The sequence below is a fragment of the Grammomys surdaster genome, unplaced genomic scaffold (genome assembly GCF_004785775.1).
Source record: "Grammomys surdaster isolate TR1022 unplaced genomic scaffold, NIH_TR_1.0 126118, whole genome shotgun sequence".
Classification (NCBI taxonomy): Eukaryota; Metazoa; Chordata; class Mammalia; order Rodentia; family Muridae; genus Grammomys; species Grammomys surdaster.
In genome coordinates, this window is record NW_021620926.1 from 2,327,073 (window position 1) to 2,348,155 (window position 21,083).

Sequence of the window (21,083 nt, forward strand, 5' to 3'; positions counted from 1 at the left end):
AGAGAGAGAGAGAGAGAGAGAGAGAGAGAGAGAGAGAGAGAGAGAGAGGAGTAAGGAGAAAGGCTGACAGCAGTGTGACATTTGCCTGTCACTGGGACACTTTCCTCATGCAAGCCTTTCTGGTGTCGAACATCTGCTTGTATAAATCTATGCACAGTCACTGGCAACATGATCCTTTACAATAAACTATGAAATAGTGGGTGTTAAAATTTACAAGATAATCTCATTTCCCTTCAAAAGTTTTCTGTTGATTTGTCCTCTGGAAACCAGTTCCAGAATAAATGTCAAGACGGTATGCTCTGATAAAGCAAAGACAGCTCTTGAGCAAGGGGAGTTTTTGAAAATGGCCTATACTTCACAGTTGGATGACATTGAGGAAAGTGTCCTTGCCTTCAGAGGCCTGAGCCTATCTGACTAGTCTGATGAATCAAACCTGTTGTTTTCATTCCCCTAAGGGGAAATAGTTAGAGGTTTGAGAAGATCTATAAATGGGCCACTGTCTGTGTTACCTCCTCACAGTCTCCATGGACACTGATCCAGTCCAATGGAAAAGCTAATGTAGGGAGAAAGAAATATTTACCCACCCAGCACTCATTAGCCCATCGAATGTCTTCTTTCAATTCCTGATAATACTGATCGTGAACACACTCTGTCTCCCTGCCCCCTCCCTTCTATGGAGTCTCCCTACTAATCTGCATGCAGCTGGTAAGCCCCTGGCCTGGTAAGACTGGCAGAGGGCAGCCACCCCACCCCAAGTGTCCTGCAGTTGTTATCAGGGTACAAACCTTCTTCCACACTTTATACAAGTGCTTAGACACTTCACCAGAGGCCTGGGGTTTCAGAGGGAAAAATAAAAACACACTTAATTAAAATGCAGCAGGAACTGTGACGTATATAGTTTGTGTGACACTCTTCACCTGTTGTTTGGGACTTTTGCATTTTAATTCATATAAAGACCAACAATAGGTATGACGAGGAAATGAAAGGGGCAGGCTGAGTGTCACAGAAGTTACGTGCTCCTTTTACACAGCATAAAGTAAATCAAAGCGCTTTTGAATGTTCACAGATATGCGACAGGGGTAGAGAATATTCACCATGCTTTAAGAGAACTGTTAAAAGAATCTATGGTGGTTAAATCAGTCATTCATCACACACATACATACACACATTTCCTAAGCTATCCAGAGAAACACGCTGAATGGTGTATCTTTGATTATGAATTTGCAGAAAGTAGAAGGTTAGATGCAAAGGACGGATGGACTTTGATAATGGTTCGCCTGTGAGCCCCAAGAAGCTGGCATGGGAAGTGCGGGCATGTCTTCCCTTGGATCCCGAGGGACATGTTAGCTTTCCCCACTGCCTTCAAGACTCAACCAGCAATCTCAGGAACTGAGGCCAAGTTACCTGAAGAAAAAAGGTGTTGCAAAGGTTGAAGAGATAAGAAACAAATAGAAAATACTTTCATCTATTTTGACTTTGCTTTTGATGGGAAAACAGCAATTCAATGTGTAAAATCTCAATGTGCATATAAATAGCTGTGGGGATTCTGACTAGTTTATTACCTGTCTGAGCCAAGGACAGGCATTTCCTTAGCAGCCTTACTTTGTCCATGCTACATACTCAGAGGAGCCAAAAAATGCAAAAGGAGAGGGTTTAGAGAAACAGATCCTCTTTAAAGTAACTATAAGCTTTTAGGTTACAATAAACATTCTTCTCTGTTCCCTCGGGCCCAAGTCCCATATGGAGGCAGGTAGCTGTTTTGTTCTCTGTTAAACCAGCAGAGGAAGCCAGCGGAGTAATGCTCAAACCAGGAAGAAGGAGAGTAAGCAGCGTTTTTGAAATAGAAAACCCACATACATGTGGACTTCCAAAGTTGTGAGCTTATTGTTCTTCTCAAACATCTCAACACCTGTGATAGCCTTCAACATCTAGATTAATTGATCTTTCTTTGAAGTCACGGTGTTTAGGGATAGGATGTGCAGGAAGAGGGCAGTTATAATCTGCCAAGGGAGAAGAATGTGTCCCAGTAAACGGCAACAACGAAACAGATAAGGAAATGTTACCTTGCATTAAAAGTAAAACCAACCATTAGAAATTAGCTGTTTCAAAGTGCTCTTTTATATTGAGCATCACATTTTGTGAGCTAGTCTCTGTCATATGAAAACGCACTGATCTATGGCGATCTGATGCCCAGGTAATTTGGACCTTCCCAATCTTTAAGTCTTCTTAGGACCTAATCTTTAGGTCCTGAAGGCAAATCCTCCAACTATAATGCTGACTGTGACCTGCGGACGTGGATATTAAATTAAAATCGTAAAATATATTGAGCAGCAAAATTCCTTTGTCATTACTTAACAGTTTACATTCATGTTAGTCTAAGTAATAGCTAAAATAAAACCCCAAACTTTGAAACTGAGACTTCCAACTAAAATAAAGTGAGAATTCAGCATGAAAATAAAAATTTTTAGCATTTGTCCTAAATTAAGGATGCCATGTAAATTTGCCCCTCTTCTATACTATTTTATTCCATCCCTCTGTCACTAATCTCAAAATAGAGTTCAGCTAAAATTAATTTCTGAGTAACCCTTGGGTGCCTTGCCATAGATAAACCAGCTGCAATTTCTACAGTCCAAATCCAAGCTCAACTTTGTAAAATGTTTATGAAATAGACCTTACCATGCCAGTGCTTAAGGATATGTGGATGACAATGAAGAGTGGCTTTATAGACCAAGCGTTGATAAACATTAATCAGTGGTATTAATTCCAAATTATAATTTGACCATCTATCCCATTGGTGCCTACCTTCCAATTGTGAGGGAATGAGCCAGAATGCTAGATGTCAAGGAAAGTGCTAAGAAAGTCATTTTGTCATTCTCCAACTTGTCTGTGCCATTTCACTAAAATGCATGAACAATGAATTCCCTTTCCTGAATGCACTGGTTAATTTATTCACCATCCAGGAAGTTACCTTTTCAGTTCCTTCCTCTTTGAGACTGATAATGTCCAGATCGAAATCCTTTCTCAAGCCATCCGTCTTGTTGAAGGTGATCCGCCCAGTCAAGCCATCCCATCGTGCCTGAGGACAGTTAAGAGTGGAGTGTTATTGCCTGGCACTTACCATGATCTCAAACCCATCAGCAGTGTAATGCCTCAGATCTATCCCAGGGTCTGGTTACCCAGCCGCATCATGAATTCTGAACTGTTGCCTTGGATCACTGAGTTGAAAGTGGAACACTTCACTGTTTTATTGGTTCTCATTTATTGTCTCAGCCCTAACATTTTAAACACAGTCTGTCCTGTAATGGTGGCAGTCTAAATGGGCAGGAAGCAGTGTTGCTATAAAATCATGTTTATTGAGTTAAAAAAAAAATCCAAGAGGCCATAGCACTCTGTTGTCCAAGGTCAGTTTAAACCCACGTCAAGGTGCTGCCAAAGGGAAGTGCCTCTTACTTCTTTCTTCCTCTGTGAAAAAGATATGGACAAATGGTCTACCAATGACATTACTGAATTTTCAAGGTATTCATGATTTATAACTCTTAATATTTAGGAATCTTAGTTCCTTATGGCTGCTGTAGTTCATTGTTTTTATGTCTATTTTTTTCATTTTTTCCATTAATTAATTTATTTATTTATTCATGTTTCACCCTGATCACAGCCCTTCCCCTTCCCAGTCCAATGTAAGGTTTTTAGTCCAATCTGCTTTAAACCCACCAGGAAGCCTAAGACTGACCCTGAATGCCCATTCTTCTGCCTTTGCCTACCAGTGCCAGGATCAACAGTGTGTGAGTCTGGACCTGGACAGTTTGTTGGTTTAAAACCGTTCTTCTATAAAAGCTGAAATAGTGTTGGCAGAGCTGTGTGCTCTGCAGAATCTTTCTAGAGGTTTCCTGGAGGTGCTTGAGGACATTCTAGCTGTCTCTTCTTACTTTTGGTGGCTTTCAGCACTCTGTGTCTTGAGTCCACAACAACCCTCTGCTGTTTGCATGAATATCGCTCTTCTTGGGGTTGCATTTAGAGCCTCCATGTGTAATGATGGGTTATTTCTCCATCCTTTCATCTTTCACTCAAGCACACAGTTATAGTTAATATTTGTTTGTTTGGTCATATAAGGTGACTTAACAGGTCCTAGGATTTAGGATGTGGAAATCCTTTCCAAGAGCAGTTATTGCAGTTATACAGGCATCAACATGATTTGAAGAAACAAAAATCATAATTACAGGCAACGTTAGTGGTTTCACTAAGCAATAAAGAGTGGTTTTCAGGTCTCAAGGGTTTGGTGACTTTTGGCAACTTGGTTTATTTGAGTTTCATTTATAAATGAACTCAGAACTTTGTGCACATTTCCAAGATTTTTCTCTCTTCCAGCTTTATGAAATCAATCTGGTTTGTATAATGTGAAGATCCTGAGGATGCCATGAGATGAGAAGTCAGTTGCATCATGTTTCCCTGTTATACGCAGTTCTCCATATGGCCAAAAAAAAAAAAAAAGTGGAAAGAACATGGATTTTCCATAGATTAGGGTGAATTTAGGATGTGTGATTCCAGGTAAGTTATCTAACTTGAACCTGTATTGGCCTATGATGTCAGTTCTTATGTGAGGATCAAAGGACACCCAACATAACACTGATATCATCTTAAACTATAACAATTATCTTTTCAGTCATCACAACCTCTGTTTTATTTTGGAGGTTTAGGGGTTAATTTTCCGTGTATTTGATGAAGCTACAGAATGCACAGCTACCTAGTTAGTTGTTGTTGCTGGGTGGTCCTGTGAAGGTGTTGGTAGAACAGAATCCCTCCAGAAAAAAAACTGGTTTTATTTATTCCTTTTAGTATTTGTTTATGTGAAAATAAACATAATAAGCATGGTCTCCAAATCAGAGAGTTGGCCGGAAATGGAAAAGTGTACAGCTCCAACAGTCAGTACGTTAGTGGTTTACAACACCACCCCACTAGTGTGAGGAACAGAGTCACACAGCTTAATGAAGAGAAAGGCAGGGAAAGAAACAAACATGTATGTGAAATATATGGAAAGAGTCAGAAAAAAATGTTTGAGGTTTCAAAGGCCAAGCAAAGACTCACCCCTGAGCTAAAGCAGGAAGTGACAAACACATTGAAAGTTCCCATGGGCCCTAAATTCAGAGTGAGGAGTCATGAGAAACAAGCCTTGCAGGGGAGGTCAGCCCTTGTTAATAAAGGTTTTATGAATCAAACTAGTTTTCTTGGACAGTAGAGAGGTTCAGGAATCACTGGTAGATTCTAGTAGAACAATGTCAGGGTCAGATGCTCCTGGGAGATTACAGAGTTAGTAGGATTATTTTAAGAGTGACACAGTCATATGTAGGTGATGTATTAGCAGGCAGTTATCACAGAATAACATGTAGTGAATCAGTTCATATACTCACATGTGAACAGAGGAACAGCATGGCTCTTCATCCCTCCCCCCACTGACTTTCACACTCTTAAATGTGAATCAGTGTAGTTCCATAGTAAGATGTACAGAGTATAATGTACATCTGTACATTGCACATATAACATAGGTACATTGTAAGGACATTTACATACCATGTAAAGTTTCAAAAATAATCAACCTAAAATCAAAAGCTAAAGTACTTAAAAGTAGTTGTATTTTCTGGTTGCCATTTAGCTAAAATGGTTAGAATTCTAGAATAGTTGTCACATCAGAATTACACGTGCTTCCATGAAAATACTAGATGCTAAATATGTTAGAAAGAGAAGAGGCACAGAAAGACTCCATGCCTCCCTCTGAACCGTGTGAGTCGCAAACTGGGCACCCACTTGATCAATTCCTAAGCACAGGTGGAGAGTTGTTTCTTCATATTCTAGGGCTTAGTTCCCTGGTTTTACCGGAGGGTAGGGTAGGAGCAAATAACAGTAAACAGTAGCATCAGCTTTAAAATGGGGCCACACTAACTTTATTGTGAACCCACTGATGAGCCCAGCAGGCTCCAACTGGGTAGTTATAATCCAGTGGTCACACAGACAATCCTGATTGAATCAAGTGGTTCATGGGACCTAATCAAAAGCCAGGACACTGAAAAAGAACTGGTAGGGAAGGTACTAACAAAAAATGAGAGAAAGATAGGAAAGTGTGTATGTGTGTGTGTGTGTGTGTGTGTATGTGTGTGTGTGTGTGTGTGTGTGTGTGTGTGTGTGTGTGTGTGTGTGGTGGAGGAGAGTAGTTAGTATTGCAAAGAACAAAATTAATTAAAAATAAAAATTTTAAAAATAAGTTGACCTTGCTACAGCCAATCGTGATATGGCTTGTTACGCTAGCTGAGATACAATGTAGAGATTCCACGGAGAGGACAAAAGCGATTAATGACATATTCAAGGAACTTCCTTTGGTGTGCATCTGTACGGTTCTTGGCATCACAGTCCCTTATCCCATAACAAAGCAATCTTCATTTTCGTGCTTAGCCACCACCTTATTTTAAAGCAAAAGGCTGCCTCTGTGGAAATAAAAGCTACAAAATTATCTACAGTGTTGGAGTTACTGCAAATGCCTGGTGTCTGAGGACAATTTATCTAAAGCTTTGCTTCAGGTGAAATCTCTACTGTGTTAGGGGTTTGAGGTGAAGTTCATTGCAGACAATGAGCAATCTTAACCCACCTCCTGATCTGTTTGGATGGAGGTAGTTATTTTCATTAAGTTCTACAAAGTTTTGGAAAAGCTTTTACCTCAAGGCAGCTTTTCTTTTACAGAGGTCATGTCGTGAATCAATTTAGACCATTGTGAAGAATTTATGGGGCTCTCTGGAAATGTAAAGATCCAGTAGCATTTACCTCTTGATGTAGCATATAGCTCATAGCATGGTCTTAAAACCCTGTTTGGAAATCCAATTTTATTTCTACAGAGTGGGCCTATTGTGTTGCTTTGTTTGGAGTCAGTTGCCTCGGTTTTATTCTTGAACTTAGTGTTTGTTCCAATCATTGCAGCAGCAGAGTAATTCCCACTTCTCGCTTTCCTCCCTGTACATCCAAGTGGCAAAAAGTCCCCTTTTCATTTTCTGACAATTCCTCTTTCCTTGCCTCAAATATCTACAAAGACTCCCTGCCTGCGTTTTTTACCGAGCTATATCTTTTGACCTTCAAAGTTAGTGCAGCCAACATTACACATGTCTGCCTGCCTCCCATTGCTAGATAAGTTGTATTTATATATATTCTTTGAATTTTTGAGCTAATTGCTGCTAAGCATTTATTAATCACCAGCTTAACTATTGATCAATGTGAACATACATTTTCTGTATGCCATAAATAAGATCCATAAGGATCCCATTTTGTGAAACAGGGCTGAACCATGTACAATTTAGATAATGGCATATAATTACATTCTTCATAATTATAATTTGCTTGCCTCCTGTAGATGCATTTACTGAGGGCACAATTATAATATACTTAACTGAAAACAATACTTATACAATTGTCCCTATTTTAGGAGATAGCTTTAATCTTTACCTATTAGGTTTCTTGACAGTTACCATTTAACAGCAGCTAAGTCAAATAATACTTTCCTGTGGGTCTACCATCTAATGGATGAAATATAAAAATCAAAACCAGAGAGAACAAAAAAATGTGTCCTTAGCCATTTTTATGTTTTGTTTATTTCTTTCCACAAGAAATTATTAGTTGTTATAGTTACATATATATGTAATATATGCATATATACATGTGTTGGGGATATAAATGCTTAACACCCAATTCTGGGTTCTCCTAGTAGACACTTATAAATATTAATTAATTAAAATGACTGCTTTACTCATTTTTTCTAATAAAATTTAAATACATAAAGGATCCTAACTCCTTCTCTCAAGTTTTTCTTACACAGCCATCCTCAGTTGCTATGGTGAATACCTTGTCTTCCATAGAAAGAAAAAGACTGCTAGCTGGCCCGCTCCCCTGATGACACTATATCCTGACCCATCCCAGAGGAACCACTGTACTCAGAGCAGCAGAGGAACCACTGCACTCAGAGAAGTAGAGGAACCACTGCACTCAGAGCAGCAGAAAATATACTGCACTTAGTGCAGTTGAGGAACCACTGCACTCAGAACAGCGGACAATCCTATGTACTAAGAATTAAACATAATTCCACCTATGATAACAAAAATAACAGGAAGCAACAATAATTTTTCCTTAATATCTCTTAACACCAATGGACTCAATTTCCCAATAAAAAGACATAGACTAACAGACTGGATATGTAAACAGGACTCAGGATTTTGCTGCATACAGGAAATGCACCTCAGTGACAAAGACAGACACTACCTCAGAGTAAAAGGCTGGAAAACAATTTTCCAAGCAAATGATCCCAAGAAACAAGCTGGAGTAGCTATTCTAACATTGAATAAAATCGACTTTCAACCAAAAGTTATCAAAAAAGATAAGGAAGGACACTTCATACTCATCAAAGGAAAAGTCATTCAAGATGAACTCTCAATTCTAAATATTTATGCTCCAAATATCAAATTCTAAATATCTATGCAAGGGCACCCACATTCATAAACCAAACCTTACTAAAGCTCAAAGCACAAATTGCACCTTGCACAATAATAGTGGGAGACTTCAACACCCCACTCTCAGAAATGGACAGGTAATGGAAACATGAACTAAACAGAGATACAGGGAAACTAACACGTTATGAACCAAATGGATTTAACAGATATCTATAGAACATTTCATCCTAAAACAAAGAATTTACCTTTTTCTCAGCACTTTATGGTAACTTCTCCAAAATAGGCCATATAATTAGTCACAAAACAGGCCTCAACAGATATAAAAAGATTGAAATAATTTCTTGTATACTATCAGATCACCATGGACTAAGGCTAGTCTTCAATAATAACAAAACAATGGAAAGCCAACATATACACAGAATGCTCTACTCAATGATAACTTACTTGGCCAAGGAAGAAATAAAGAAATTAAAGACTTTTTAGAACTTAATGAAAATGAAAGCTCTTCATACCAAAACTTATGGGACACAATGAAAGCAGTGCTAAGAGGAAAACTCATAGCTCTAAGTGCCTACAAAAAGAAACTAGCAACTTGACAGCATACCTGAAAGCTCTAGAACAAAAAGAAGCAAATATACCCAAGAGGAGTAGACAGTAGAAAATAACAAAACTCAGGGCTCAAATCAACCAAGTAGAAACAAAAAGAAGTAACAAAGTATCAACAAAACCAGGAGCTGGTTCTTTGAGAAAATCAACAAGAGAGATAAACCCTTAGCCAGACTAACCAGAGGGCACAGAGACAGTATCCAAATTAATAAAATCAGAACTGAAAAGGGAGACATAACAACAGAAACTGAGGAAATACAAAAAAATCATTAGATCCTACTACAAAATCCTATACTCAATAAAACTGGAAAATGTGGAAGAAATGGACAATTTTCTAGAGAGATACCAGGTACCAAAGTTAAATAAGAGCAGATAAACAATCTAAACAGTCCCATAACCCCTAAAGAAATAGCAGCAGCCATTAAAATTCTCCCTCCCCAAAAAAGCTCAGGACCAGATGGTTTTAGTGCAGAATTCTATCAGACCTTCAAGGAAGACCTAATACCAATTCTCTATAAACTGTTCCACAAAATAGAAACAGAAGGAACACTACCCAATTTATTCTATGTCATGGTGAAGCCACCATGGCGGTCATACCTAAACCACACAAAGACCCAACAAAGAAAGAGAACTTCAGACCAATCTCCCTTATGAATACTGATGCAAAAATACTCAATAAAATTCTCACAAACAGAGTCCAAGAACACATCAGAACAATGATCCATCATGATCAAGTAGGTTTTATCCCAGGAATGCAGAGATGGTTCAATAAGTGGAAACCCATCAACATAATTCACTATATAAACAATCTCAAAATAAAAAAAACCACATGATCACCTCACTAGACGCTGAGAAAGTATTTGACCAGATTCAACATCCTTTCATGGTAAAAGTCCTGGAAATATCAGGAATTCAAGGGCCATACCTAAACATAGTAAAAGGAATATACACCAAGCCAGTAGCCAACATCAAACTAAATGGAGAGAAACTTGAAGCAATCCCACTAAAATCAGGGACTAGACAAGGCTGCCCACTCTCTCCCTACCTATTTAATATAGTACTCAAAGTCCTAGCCAGAGGAATTAGACAACAAAAGGAAATCAAGCGATACAAATAGGAAAGGAAGAGGTCAAAATGTCACTATTAGCAGATGATATGATAGTATACTTATGTGACTCCAAATTGTCCACCAGAGAACTCCTAAACCTGATAAACAACTCCAGCAATGTGACTGGATATAAGATTAATTCAGACAAATCAGTAGCCTTCCTCTACTCAAAGGATAAACAGGCTGAGAAAGAAATTAGGGAAATGACACTGTTCACAATAGTCACAAATAATATATCAAGGGAAAGATCTGTGTGACAAGAACTTCAAGTCTCTGAAGAAAGAAATCAAAGATCTCAGAAGACGGAAAGATCTCCCATGCTCATGGATTGGCAGGATTAATATAGTAAAAATGGCTATCTTCCTGAAAGCAATCTACAGATTCAATTCAATCCCTATCAAAATTCCAGCTCAATTCTTCATAGAGATAGAAAGAGTAATTTGAAAATTCACCTGGAATAACAGAAAAACCAGGATATCGAAAACAACGAAAGAGCTTCTGGGGGAATCACCATCCCTAACCTAAAGCTGTATTACAGAGCAATAGTGGTAAAAACCGCAAGGTATTGGTACAAAGACAGGCAGGAAGATCAATGGAATAGAATTGAAGACTCAGGAATGAATCCACACACCTATGGTCACTTGATCTTTGACAAAGGAGCTAAAAGCATCCAGTGGAAAAAGGACAGCATTTTCAACAAATGGTGCTGGTTCAACTGGAGGTCCGAAAGTAGAAGAATGCAAATGGTTCTATTTTTATCTCCTTGTACAAAGCTCAAGTCCAAGTGGATAAAGGACCTTCATCCTTTATCATCCTGAGTGAGGTAACCCAATCACAAAAGAACACACATGGTATGCACTCACTGGTAAGTTGAAATTAGCCCAAAACCAGATACACTGAAACTAATAGAAGAGAAGGTGAGGAAAAGCCTCAAATACTTGGGCACAGGGGAAAATTTCCTGAACAGAACCAATGGCTCATGCTCTAAGATCAAGAATTGACAAATGGGACCTCATAAAATTGCAAAGCTTCTGTAAAGCAAAGGACACTGTCAATAGGACAAAACAGCAACAAACAGATTGAGAAAAGATCTTTAACAACCCTACATCTGATAGAGGCTAATAGCCAATATGTACAGAGAACTCAAGAAATTAGACTCCAGAGAACCAAATAACCCTATTAAAAATGGGGTACAGATCTAAACAAAGAATTCTCAATTGAGGTAACTCGAATGGCCAAAAAGTAACTAATGAAATGTTCAACATCCTCAGTGATCAAGGAAATGCAAATCAAAACAACTGAGATTCCACCTCACACCAGTCAGAATTGCCAAGATCATAGACTCAGGTGACAGTAGATGCTGGTGAGGATGTGGAGAAAGAGGAACACTTCTCCATTGTTGGTGGGATTGCAAGCTGGTAAAACCACTCTGGAAATTTGTCTGGCGGTTCCTCAGAAAATTGGACATAACATTACTTGAGGAACTAGCTATACCACTCCTGGGCATATACCCAAAAGATGCTCCAACATATAACAAGGACATATGCTCCACTATGTCCATAGCAGTCTTATTTATAATCACCAGAAGCTGGAAATAACCCAGATGTCATTCAACAGAGGAATGGATATAGAAAATGTGGTATATTTACACAATGGAGTATTACTCAACTATGAAAAACAATGAATTCATAAAATTCTTAGGCAAATGGATGGAACTAGAAAATATCATCCTGAGTGAGGTAACCCAATCACAAGAACACATATGGTATGCACTCACTGGTAAGTTGAAATTAGCCCAAAAGCTCGCAATACCCAAGATATAACTCACAGACCACATGAAGCTCACAAAGAAGGAAGACCAAAGTGTGGGTGCTTTGGTCCTTCTTATAAGGAGTAATAAAATACAGGAGCAGATATGGAGAAAAAGTGTGGGACAGAAACTGAAGGAGAGGCCGTCTGCAGACTGCTCCACCTGGGTATCCATTCCATGTGCAGTCACCAAAGGCAGAAGCTGATGTGGATGGTAGGAAGTGCATGCTGACAGGAGCCTGATATAGCTGTCTCCTTAGAGGTCTGTCAAGGTCTGGCATATTCAGAGGTGGATGCTCACAGCTAACCATTGAACTGATCATGGGGTTCCCAATGGAGAAGTTGGAGAGAAGACTGAAGGAGTTGAAGGGGTTTGTGGTCCCATGGGGGGAGCAACAATACCAACCAACAAGAGCTTCCAGGGTCCAATCCACCAGACTGGGAGCACATAGGGAGGGACCCATGGCTCCAGCTGTATATGTAGGGAAGGATGGCCTTGTTGGGCATTTTTGGGAGAGGAGGTCCTTGGTTCTGTGATGTCTGGATGCCTCAGTGTGGGGGAATTAGTGGGCAGGGAGGTGGGAGTGGGTGTGAGAGTGGGGGCACATCCTCATAGAAGCAGGAGGAGGGGGGATGGTATAGGGGGTTTCTGGGTGGAAGTGAAATGGGGAAAGGGGATAACACCTCAAATGTAAATAAAATATCCAATAAAAAATTAATTTCAAAAAAAAGAAAGACAAATACTTGAGAATAGAATGTCCTCTTGTAGGGAACATGAACTATTGAGAACTGTAGTTTAAGACATTGTTTTTCTTTGATTGTTAGAAACTATTGTATTTTTTTGTGAGGATTGGGATAGAAGGTTCATGAAGATCCCAAAGATCCCATTGCTGGTATTATGAGAGCACATTTCACCCTGTCACAAGGCCTGGCAAGAAGTCATTTCTATTTAGTGTTACAAATCTGGCCAAGAACTCATGTCTGAGGAGTTCATAGGCACAGAGGTAAATCTACCATAATTCTGCTAAATGCATATAATTCAAACTTGGTTCTAAATTCAAATCTCTACCTTTATATTTAGTTTAGGTCTCAAATGCCATCAGAGAATTCTTTGTGCAGTGGATGACAGTTAACATAGAAACACACAAGTGGTCAAGTACAGAGGAAAGGTCATGGTAGATTTTTCAGCCATATTGGAACACTAGCATCACATCCTTTCCCTCAGAGGTCAGGAAATATTGTGTAAGAAGGAACAGAAAGATTCTAAGAGCTGGAGGTTGTCCAAGGCCATTGTGAAATAATGTCTTCTGGACATGATGGGACTGGTATATTTATGATCTCACAGCAGCTATGGCTCAAGATCAAGTCAGTCATGCTTCCAGCATGGAATGGGGAGGGACTCATTAAGCCCCACCCTTACCTGAGGAACTGTTGACAGTTGATGACCAGCCATGGTAGAAGGAAGAGTTGGTTTATTAAGGTATCACTGCTCTTTGGTCATCCATGCTAAAATGGATAGCCCCACACTCATGGATCTATGGACAGTACTAATGAATTCTGTGGGTTAACAGTTTTTAAATGGCATGAAATTTGGAGGAGATAGTGGTTCAGTTCTGTGGAAGTAGGTGGATGTCTGTGATCAAAATACATTATATGCATGTATGACATTGTCAGAATATTAGTGAAAATGTACTTTTAAAAATTTAGAAATTGTTACTTCAGAAGAATTTTTGTACAAAATATAAGTTCAGGTAACTGAAGTGCATTTTGATCATGCTTAATTATCTTTAAAATTAGCAAATGAAATATTATATGTTTTTTCTTTCATTCTTTTGGTGTGAATGATACAATTCACGCACACTAAATTTTCTAAAAATTTTACAGATTGTTTATTTTTTTTTCTGGTGGACAGGATGGTTAGTTTGATGTCAGAAATTTCTTATGCTGGTTCATGGATTAGATAGGCTAGCACTGCCACACAATATTAAAAATGAAAGTGTAAAGTTATGTACACCATCTATTGAGTTAGAATGTGTAGCAGGAAATTTTCCCTGCAAAGTGGGAGGAGTAAGGAGAGGAAGAGGAGAAGGGAGAAGAGAAGTGGGAGAGACAGAGATGTAGGAGGATGGAGAAACATGCTTGTATCAGGAGCAGTCCTGGGTAACAACTTATATCTAGGTTAGTTAACTGGGAAATACCTCTAATTGTGTGATCATTAGAAACTTTACACTTGTTTATTGAGCATTACTAAACATATAAAGCCTTTGAGTCTCATTTCTACCTGGCCCGCATGGAAGTTGGAATGGTATGGGCTCAGCCCAGCCTTGTGGAGACAGTGTGGAAGATTGGCAGAGCTATCTCCCACGTTGGCAGTGCTGGTGTCTTTGGCCACCTAAGCGGGCAGCCTGAGCCGAGTGGTGATGCCACCACTGCTCATGGCCCCAGGCCTAGCCTAGTCGGGAACATGGCAGCCCTAGATCACAAGACAGATAGTGTGCACCTGTTTTAAATATCACCTGCAACAAGAATTAGGACAAAATTTTTTATCAATAGTAATTTTGCCCTGTGACGGATCCATTTAAACTTAATTTTCAAGTTTCTGTTGATCATCAAACCTTGGAATATTATTAAATAAGGTTTATTTGTGGATAATCAGTGGATACCTAGATAACCTCTCAGTAAAAGATGCTGACAAGCTTGTTTTTGTGTGCACATGTAGCTCTGTGCAGGGGATGTGCATTTATATAACTTTTTATTGTTATAAATATGATGCCATCTTGGGTTTTTCACATGCTCATTTTTCTTCCTTTTAGGAAGTCGTTAAAAGGCTTGTGTGCACTGAGGGAGTTGCTTATACACATTCATGTATGTAAGGTAAAGAAGGAGCTGAACTTTCAAGGGTCAAAAGATGTATTGCACACCAAACCATGAACAAATAAAGGTAATGGAAAAGTGTGAGTGTGTATAGCATATAGAATTTGAGGAGATGAGGACTGTGCCCTTAAAGCTTAATACCCTTAGGTCTAAGTAGATGCAAAGAAATGTGTTGAAATTTTAGCAAGGCTTATGTAGTTTTTATAGGTTTATTTATAAGGTGTACAGTTTAAATTTTATAATATTTACTCTCAAATGTTATAAAATATAAAATTGGGATTTATTTCTTTTGAAAATGATGTTTGGCTTGTGATATTCGAGAACAAATCTCATTTAATCAAAGACAGCAAACTTATTACCAAGGACCAAGTGTTGAAATATGGAACTAAGGTCTAACACTTCGAGAAACTGTTCCCTCACCTGATTTATGGTTTGCAGGATTCCAGACTTATCAGTGGTAAGTAAGGTATTTTTCTGGCAAGGCAGGAAATCTCCCCCATGTTCAGTACTTTGAAGAAAGATAAACTCACCAAATTGAATAGAAAAGCATATGGATACTATACTGATACTATCTTGACTTGTTCTAATATACTTGTATGATTAAGTGAATAATATTGTCCATCTTCCATTACTCATGTTCTAGTCTTCTACACTAGACTATGTCAGCAAGAACTACACAGATATGATCAAGTTAAGGACATTAACAGGAAATGATCACCTGGATTATCTGGCTTTGTTCCATGTAACCACAAAGGTCTATATGAGAAGGACCCAGGAAGGGCCAGGTAGACATAAGATGATGTAATAATAGTTACATAAGTTGGAGAGAGGAATGAACAATGCTACATCACTGGATTTGAAGTCAGAAGCAAAGATCTACAAATTCAGCTTAGAGAATGTTTTCCAAAGCTTGGACTTTGGATCCATGAGGTCTGTGTCAGATTTCTGACTTCCAGAATTACAAGAGAATAAAGCTGTGTAGCCCCAAGATGATTCGGTGGGTAAGACACTGAGAGCCAAGCCCAGCACTTGAGTTCAAAACATGCTGGAAGGACAGACATGTTCAAACCTGGCATCCTGTGGCTTCCACAGGGACTCTGAAGGATGAATGTGCCTCCATGTGCAAATAAATAAATAAACAAACAAATAAATAAGTGTGAGGATAGCCTTGAGTTACACTAAATCAAAGAGTTTGTGATAATTTATTTAAGAATCAATGGGACCTTTAAACACCTTGTAATAAAAGAGTCAGTAAAAATAACAAAAAATAATTTCTGAAAGCGAGAGAATGACTTTGGAAGGTAAAGTCAAATATTGTGAGCTCAGTAGCTGCTTGAAGAAGAGGCTCTGAGTTTGTCAACTCGTCTCCAGTAGCTTATGTAGTTAATTACTATCTTCCTATGCCCCATGTAAATTAATCAAGCCCAAATTCAGTGACAACAACCTTCCTGCAATATGACTAATCTTCTGACATTATTTATGATGTAATCACAGGCTGCTGAATTACCTAAATCTTGAAAATAAAAACATTTTTAAACAGATTTCTATATTCCTCCAGTGCCTTATGTGATCACTAACAGCTACGTGAATGAGTGATTTAATTCCAGTAGTGTCTGTATTTTTTTTGTTGTGTTATTTTCTGTTACAGAGAGCTCAGACTGTGAACTTATATGTTAACTTACAGATTTTTGTGCCCCAGAGAAATGTAATTCCTACTCCTTTAAAAGTTTCCCTGCAGCACATGAAGTTTTTACTCTAGCTTAACAGGATTATTTTAGACTCTGTCTTCTGGTGGAGAGACTGTAACCATTGTTCCTCTAACTGTGAACTAGCATTGGCTTGTGCCTCCACCTGCATTAAGATTTGGGGAGTCTCTTCACATTGGATTTGTATGAGAGTCATATTGATAACTTTGGGAGATACAAAGGGATGTCCGTTTGCTATCTCATGTGACCCTTACAGTAGAAGAAGAAATGTATCAGATCATCCCAGTTTATCCAAGAGAACAAATACTACAGTCAGTAATAATCCCTGTGGGCATTCCAAGACAGACTGCCCTTGCTTTCAACTTGCCACCCTGCATTCTCCAGGGGGTAGTCACAAGAAAACCACAAAGGCACAGACACTTTTCCTCAGTTTACACTGTGACTATGGACTTAGAATGTGTCATGAGGAGAGAGTACCCTCTACCTCCAAATGAAAGAGGAAATAAAGGAATATTCATGAGTCATCACTTCACTTCTGACATCTCAGTATGTCAGGGGCTCTTTACATGTCTGAATTGCCCAGATAGATTCATCTCAGATCCAGAAGAATCACTTAGAGAGGCAAAAATCATATGCTTTGGCTTCTAGGATGCTATTTTCTAGTTTCTTTGCTTTGCCTAGGACAAAGCAGTCTGTCCTGAAAGTCAAGGTCACCAAGCTAGATGCTGTTGTCTGTAGGAGAATGAATGGAACCACTGTCATGCAGCCCTTTCTGTCTGGGCACCTGAAATTCATCACAGAACTCTAATTGCCACTGCAAAGGGAAATTCTTTAAAACAGCGCCTGAACTCTTGGACTTACATGACATTGCAGTTGAACCACTTCTGATTTTCTGCCAGACTGCCTCTCAGTGCCCTCCTAACCCCTTCTGTTTGCCAACTACTGGCTGAAACCGGTCTCATGACAGGCTTGCACTCTGAGATTTGGGTTTTTGAATTGTATGTTTCGGATGAGAGGCTTTTAAACCATAAATGTTGGTTTCTTTTGCTGACTTAAAACTTTAATTGTAAAACAAATTTTAAACCTCTTTCTTTCTCGTCATACAAGCCTGCTTCCATTAAAATGTCTTCTGTATATACTCTACTCTGTCTTTCTTCCCCTGCTTTCATTTTAACAAGTTCCAAATAGCTTTTTTTCTTTTATTCTGAGATGCCAATACAGCCTTTTACAAGGCACACCGGATCCATGATACGACAGAATGAGTTTAAAAAGTTACGTGAAAAATTAGGAAGTTTTAAGGTTAAAAACAGGAGGATTTAGTAAAACAGTGAATGGCAAGCTCCTATTCACTTCAGTCTGGATGATCCCAATGTCAGTGCACCAAGAAGTTAAAAACCAATACCAACAGCTACAACATAGCTGCTAATGGGCAGCTAATTATGTAGCATGTGTTGTTCACAAACAAAGCTTTGTCACAAGCTTAGAGTTGTAAGTAAGGTATTATTCAATGTAATGACAGCAAAGTTAAATTGTTATTAACATGGAATAGGAGCATGGTATTATGTGTGTCCAAGTGTGTGGTTGTGGATGTGGAAACCTGATGTTGATGTTGGATATCATCCTTGGCCGTTCATCCACTTTACTCAATGAGACAGAGTCTCAATCAAATTCAGAGCTTGTTGAGAAGGCCAGTGTTTCTAGTCAGCTTGCTCAGGGACTCTTCTGTTTCTACTTTCCAGAAATGGAGACAGGTTACAGATAGGTTATCATGCCTACTCAGCATTTACATGGGTGCTAAGAATTCATACTTGATTTTCACACCTGCCTTGCAAGTGCTTTAACTACAGACCTACTGGCCCATTCTTTATTCTAGAGGTTTTAATTGTGCTTTGTTTATATCTTGTAATACTCCACACAGCAGTCCCTTGGTACAACTTATTGTGTGTGTTTCTCTTCAAGCTATGCTTTCTTAATACGGAAGTAGTTTATATTAACCAGTTCCCTTGCGGGGGGGGGGGCTTACCAGTCCCTTTGCACTAAACATTAGGTGTCTAGTCTCTGTTTACTGCATGCTAATGAAACTGCATTTCTGAACAAGCTGTTTAAAAATCTCAGGTACTACTACCACTTCCCAATACATAAAGATGACATAACTATGCAAGAAATTACTCTGAAATGACACAAGCCCTTCACTGTTAAACCTCATGTCAGAGACCTTTATGATTTGACACAGTACAGCAGCATTTTGCTCAACTTTGGACCTCTGTAGCTTGGCATTTCCTTTATCAAGACTTCTTTGGCTTAGGAGTAATTACTTTAACTGAGCTAATCTCTTCCCTAAGGGCTTCCAATCTTTCTTCTCTAATATGAGGATGTTGACTAGGGTGGTCTCTCAGAATTTCCCATTCTGTTTTCTGTTCTGCTTTGAAAGTTACTGAAATTCCAGGAAGATAGGTAAATATGAGGTGTTTGAGTCCAGATGCCAATGACTTAGGAACCTCTCCTGAACTCTCTAAAAGTTTATTTTTCACCTTGAAAACCTAAACCAAAAAAAAAAGAAAGAAAGAAAGAAAGAAAAAATAGAGGGACATCTAGTTCTACAAAGAATCAAGTAAACAAAATGTGCAGAGACTCCTTTAAAACAGATCAACTATCCCATCATTCATCAGACATGCAAGCTCATCACTAGAGGGATATAGTATTCTCTTGCCCAGTAGGCAAGGAAACTTAGTTTGTTGCAACATTATATTTTCTTATCCCTCTTGGTGTTGTTTGTCATCCTCTGACATGCTCTAATGTTTTGAACCCAACAACCCAGACTCTGCACCTCCTTAACTGCCCATTTTTGGATCTGTGCCTATTGGAGCACAAAAGACAGCAATGGAGTTTGCCTGAAGCAATAGCGTGAGGCTCTGGCAGAAACTGCTGAGTGAGCCCTTCAATTTTGCTTCCTATTATCACATTAAACAAAAGTATCTCAACCCTAACACTTGTCAGCATTCATTTCTCCAGGGTAAGAATTTTAAGGCTTAAATTCACCCAGATTCTGAAGAACATTCAGTCAAGTGGAGAAACGAGTTCAATAAATCCTGTGACATTTCAGGAAACCACTCAAAACTACAAAAGACTTAATTAGACTATGGTTATTTGACTTAATGAAGTTTTAAGACAATATTCACTAATCATAGGCAAGAAAAGAAATCTTTGTTTGGTGCTACATATACTTTAAAAATGCTGCTTTCAAAATTTCTTTTAGTAGAAGCAACATACATTTCTCTGTCTTTCAATTCTACTGTGGAATTGTTAAGCTGGGCTAGAAAAAGTCAATTGTTTTGATAATATTTCAGCTCAGTTAAATTGTGCTCATTAGATAGGATGAGTTTGTCTCTGTTTAACTCTAGATTAGTCAGCATCATTTTCTTCTCTTTTGTGCCAGACTGATTGGTTTTTGTCAGCTTGATATAAATCTATGCATATCTGGAATGAGGGAATCTCAACTGAAAAATTGTTTATTGTATTGAGCTGTGTCCAAGTCTATGGGGCATTTTCTTCATTAATGATTGATGTATGAGCATATAGCCCACCATTGGCTGTGCTAACCCTGGGTGTGCAGTCCCAGGATGTATGAGAAAGCAAACTGAGTTAGGCCTGAAGAGTCTTCTTCCTTGGTGGTGGTTCTACTTCAGTTCCTGCCTTTAGGTTCTTGCTGTGCTTGAGTTCCTGTCTTGGTTCCCTTGATAATGAGCTGTTACTTGTAAATGGAAACAAACCTTTTCCTCTCCAAGTTGCTTTTGGTCATGATGCTTTTAATCCCAGAAATAGAAAGCAAACTAGGACAAGTGTGGAGGAAGATTTACTATTTACTACCAGTCATCTTTCAGAAAACTCTTTAAACCAAGAAAAATCTCTAAAAGTTGTCTTCCAAATCTCTAGCACTTTCTTTCAAAGTAAGTTAATAAAAGTACATATGTGATTTAATTTTAGTAAGATTGACCACAGCGTTAAAAACACACAAACCACCCTTTTAAGAGGGAAGTGCCTTGTGAGGAGGCCCGGGAGTGTTACTGGGTGGGTATCAAGAATGAAGCAAGTGGAGTAGGAACTTCACAGGGTTAAGTTACTTCCTGCAGTAACAGAGCAGGAGAATCAGCTTCTTTGCATTGATTCGTATTTTCAGCAGAAGCATTTGTGTCTTTTAGGACCTGCCTTCAGATCATTATCTCTCCCCAAGCTTAAGCAACTATTACCAAACCTGAATTACTCACAAAGTGTGACATAATAAGAGCTATTCAGTCAAATGATTAATAAAAGATATGCTTGAAGGACACATATACTGGTGTTTTCAATTCTGACCTGACATGTCCAATACCCAGCTCCCGCTTATCTCACGGTTATCAGCTTCTGTGGTCTTGCATATACTCCTAGACAGGTATGTTGAACAAGTGGCTTGCTTGATTACATAAGACAGGGTGCTTAGCACAACTTAATGATGAATTCATTGAG

At 38.8% G+C, this 21,083-nt stretch overlaps 1 protein-coding gene across 8 annotated transcripts in view; it reads right to left on the reverse strand.

Annotated features, from left to right (window-relative positions):
- Grik1 (glutamate ionotropic receptor kainate type subunit 1) overlaps positions 1-21,083 on the reverse strand; it is a 388,808-nt gene that overhangs the window by 55,900 nt on the left and 311,825 nt on the right. For 5 of the 8 annotated variants that reach the window (XM_028756334.1, XM_028756331.1, XM_028756337.1 and 2 more), the window contains one exon: positions 2,969-3,076. In XM_028756334.1, coding sequence (XP_028612167.1) covers positions 2,969-3,076 — 108 coding nt within the window. Of the gene's footprint in view, positions 1-785; positions 831-2,968; positions 3,077-21,083 lie in introns of all 8 variants that reach the window. The other 3 variants (XM_028756332.1, XM_028756330.1, XM_028756333.1) reach the window with 1 other exon arrangement.